The 2,469-nt window shown below is 35.3% G+C and overlaps 1 protein-coding gene across 1 annotated transcript; it reads right to left on the reverse strand.

Annotated features, from left to right (window-relative positions):
• Positions 1-4: 4 nt before the first annotated feature.
• LOC111377144 (heparan-alpha-glucosaminide N-acetyltransferase-like) lies at positions 5-2,147 on the reverse strand. Its single transcript, XM_023000204.1, has 7 exons — positions 2,011-2,147; positions 1,847-1,932; positions 1,618-1,684; positions 1,159-1,237; positions 750-841; positions 233-376; positions 5-148 (listed from the first exon to the last, which is right to left on the reverse strand). The coding sequence occupies exons 1-7, from the start codon at positions 2,074-2,076 to the stop codon at positions 113-115; spliced, it is 570 nt and encodes a 189-aa protein (XP_022855972.1). The 5' UTR covers positions 2,077-2,147; the 3' UTR covers positions 5-112.
• Positions 2,148-2,469: the final 322 nt, after the last annotated feature.

The following is a 2,469-nucleotide window of genomic DNA, read 5'->3' on the forward strand; positions in this document are numbered from 1 at the left end:
ACTGATACACTTTCCACATCCTAAAGTATGTTTAAATCAAATTAGATCATTTATACATATGAGAAACTTACTAGATCAGTTTGGTGTATGGAAGATGTATTGGAGCTGTTAATCATTTATGCACAAATACTGATACAATCCAGTGAACCTGTTGAGCAGAAAAATGGAGCAAATAAAATTATTCTTCTGGATGATAACATGGGGAAATTAAATCACTTATTGCCATACTTACAATGTTTTTTTCAGGGGACTTCAAGTAGAATCCTTGAACTGCTATCACAACTATGTTGGAAGATACGAGAATAAAGATACCTAGAGAATGCTTTCCCATCCACTCTAACACACATGTCAACCATCTCCAACCATAAACATCAACCTGTCGGGAAGACACTCACTAAATAAGCAAATTGAACTAAGTTATATTCTACAATTACACTAAAACATGCTCCTCTACAATTTAGTAGCAGAGCAGATGCTTGGAAAGAAGAAAACACAGTAAAATATGCCATAAAGGAGAATTAGTTCCATTATTTCCCCTAACCCGCACACTTAGTGACATTTATAGAATGATTAAACAGAACTGTCGATTTTGAATACATGTTTTCTAAAAGAATTCTTTTTTTTTTTTTCATGGATAGGTTTGGAAGGGGTAGGGATTACACTATTTGCCTATAAACTGTTATCCTAATAAGTGAATGTCCAAAAGTATTCACAATTCTGAAGATAGTAGTTGGAATCTTGATACTCACCAATGTATACAGTGCGCAAAAAGTGATTCCAGCACATGCTGAGGTGACCAACAAATAGCTGATTGTGTACAAAGATTTGTTTATAGGTATACCTGAAAGACAAGTTCAGACATAAAAGTAAATGGCCTGTACATGTTACTACTTTAGTGAAGTGCATACAAGAAAATAAATAGTCAAACAACAAAGAATTTCTAGAGAACTTTGTCCTAGAACTTAAAAATTCCGTTATTATGGACGGAGTGAGGTATTTGCTGAACCGGAGTTACAAGTACTAGCTGACATTGTAACTTGTCTCTGGCTTGTATGTATCAACAATTGGAGGTCAATGCCCAAATATAATGACCACCAAACAATCCATTTAATTCTATATGTATTACCTAGAACGTCCGTAAACCATAATAAAGCATACCCACGAAGGCAAGGAAGAGACCAAGACCCAGAAATGCAAAGGAGAAAATGGACCAGTTGCGCAGCCGCTCTTTATGCTCCTGAAAAAAATTCATTGGTGAGAGCTCCACAACAATGTTTTTCATAAATAATCTTGTGCTAATAAGAGGATATGTTTATTATCCTTTGAATTCTAAACGTGCATTAAATAGGTGCATAATCTATGAATCAAACTTCTAGCAGTAATGTTAGTTTCACAGTGATCTCATTTTGGTCCAGAGCTTAATAGATCGAAGTCGGGAGAAAATGAGGAAATCAATAAGCAACTAGTCTCGGAAAAAATAAGGCTCGCTCTCAAGTTATTAACCAAGAAAAATTAAACAGCTAGTTGAACAACTACAGTCAGTTACTCTAGCACTTCCTTACATTCACAATAGATTATAGATATTTTAAAAGCAGATGTTAGGTTCCTGTGTCTCACCTGCAACTGCACAAGAATGTGGCCATACTGAAGTCCGATAATGCAGCTCACAGCAGCCGTTAGTGAACTATCAGAACATTGTAAACCAGAAGGTTTTAGCAGAGAGACATTTATAGCAGAAATCAGCGAATTCGAATGTTGAAAAAAAAAAGACTTTAGATCACTACTTTACATATGTCAGTTGAATGAACTGAGGGAGAACAAAAAGAAAGACGTGGATATTGCTTACCTTAAAATACCTTCAGGATCAAAAGGTGCATGACACCAAGAAGGTGCAGTCTCTGGAACTTGGCCATGGCTTGATATATTGCATTCCTGCACGTTAAATGCTGTTTATGAGCTGATGAATTGCTTGATATGAGAAATTTAATAATTTACTCCACAATAAAATACCTTCAAATTTCTGTAAACGGGTTTGGCATAAAGATGATCAATTCCAAGGACATTACGATCTATCATTCCAGCTGAATTACATGCAGGCCCGAGGTCACCTCTTACAGAACACTTCACCTGTTCAACAAACAAAACTTTTCAACCTCAAAATCAACATTTTAATGAGTAGCAAGCTGATAATAATTGTTCGTGAGCATATGTTCTCGAATATCAGCATTTGCATCACTGCATATTCAGTAAGAGTAGGTTAACGAGAGTACTGGGTTCATGACACTCATACTTCTGAACTATTATTAAACGAATTATTGGAATAGTAAAAAGGTGTAAAGTGAATCATCCCATTTATGCATGCAAGAATTTTCCTTTTTCATTTTGGCTTACGTTCTCACTTGATTGTTAACTCACACTAAACCAAAATTAATCTCTTTCGAAACTGATAAGAGATGTGAGAGTAAAATA

The sequence above is a fragment of the Olea europaea genome, unplaced genomic scaffold, assembly GCF_002742605.1.
Source record: "Olea europaea var. sylvestris unplaced genomic scaffold, O_europaea_v1 scaffold16090, whole genome shotgun sequence".
Taxonomy (NCBI): domain Eukaryota; kingdom Viridiplantae; phylum Streptophyta; class Magnoliopsida; order Lamiales; family Oleaceae; genus Olea; species Olea europaea.

What these genes read in the sequence shown, in the direction of transcription:
- LOC111377144 (XM_023000204.1), bottom strand. Translation starts at nt 2,076, where the DNA reads ATGATAGATCGTAATGTCCTTGGAATTGATCATCTTTATGCCAAACCC. An exon ending in CCGTTTACAGAAATTTGAAG is followed by an intron (nt 1,933 to 2,010) that starts GTATTTTATTGT and finishes TTTAACGTGCAG; the next exon opens with GAATGCAATATATCAAGCCA. An exon ending in AGTCCCCTGAAAAAAACATT is followed by an intron (nt 149 to 232) that starts GTAAGTATGGCA and finishes TCTGCTCAACAG; the next exon opens with GTTCACTGGATTGTATCAGT.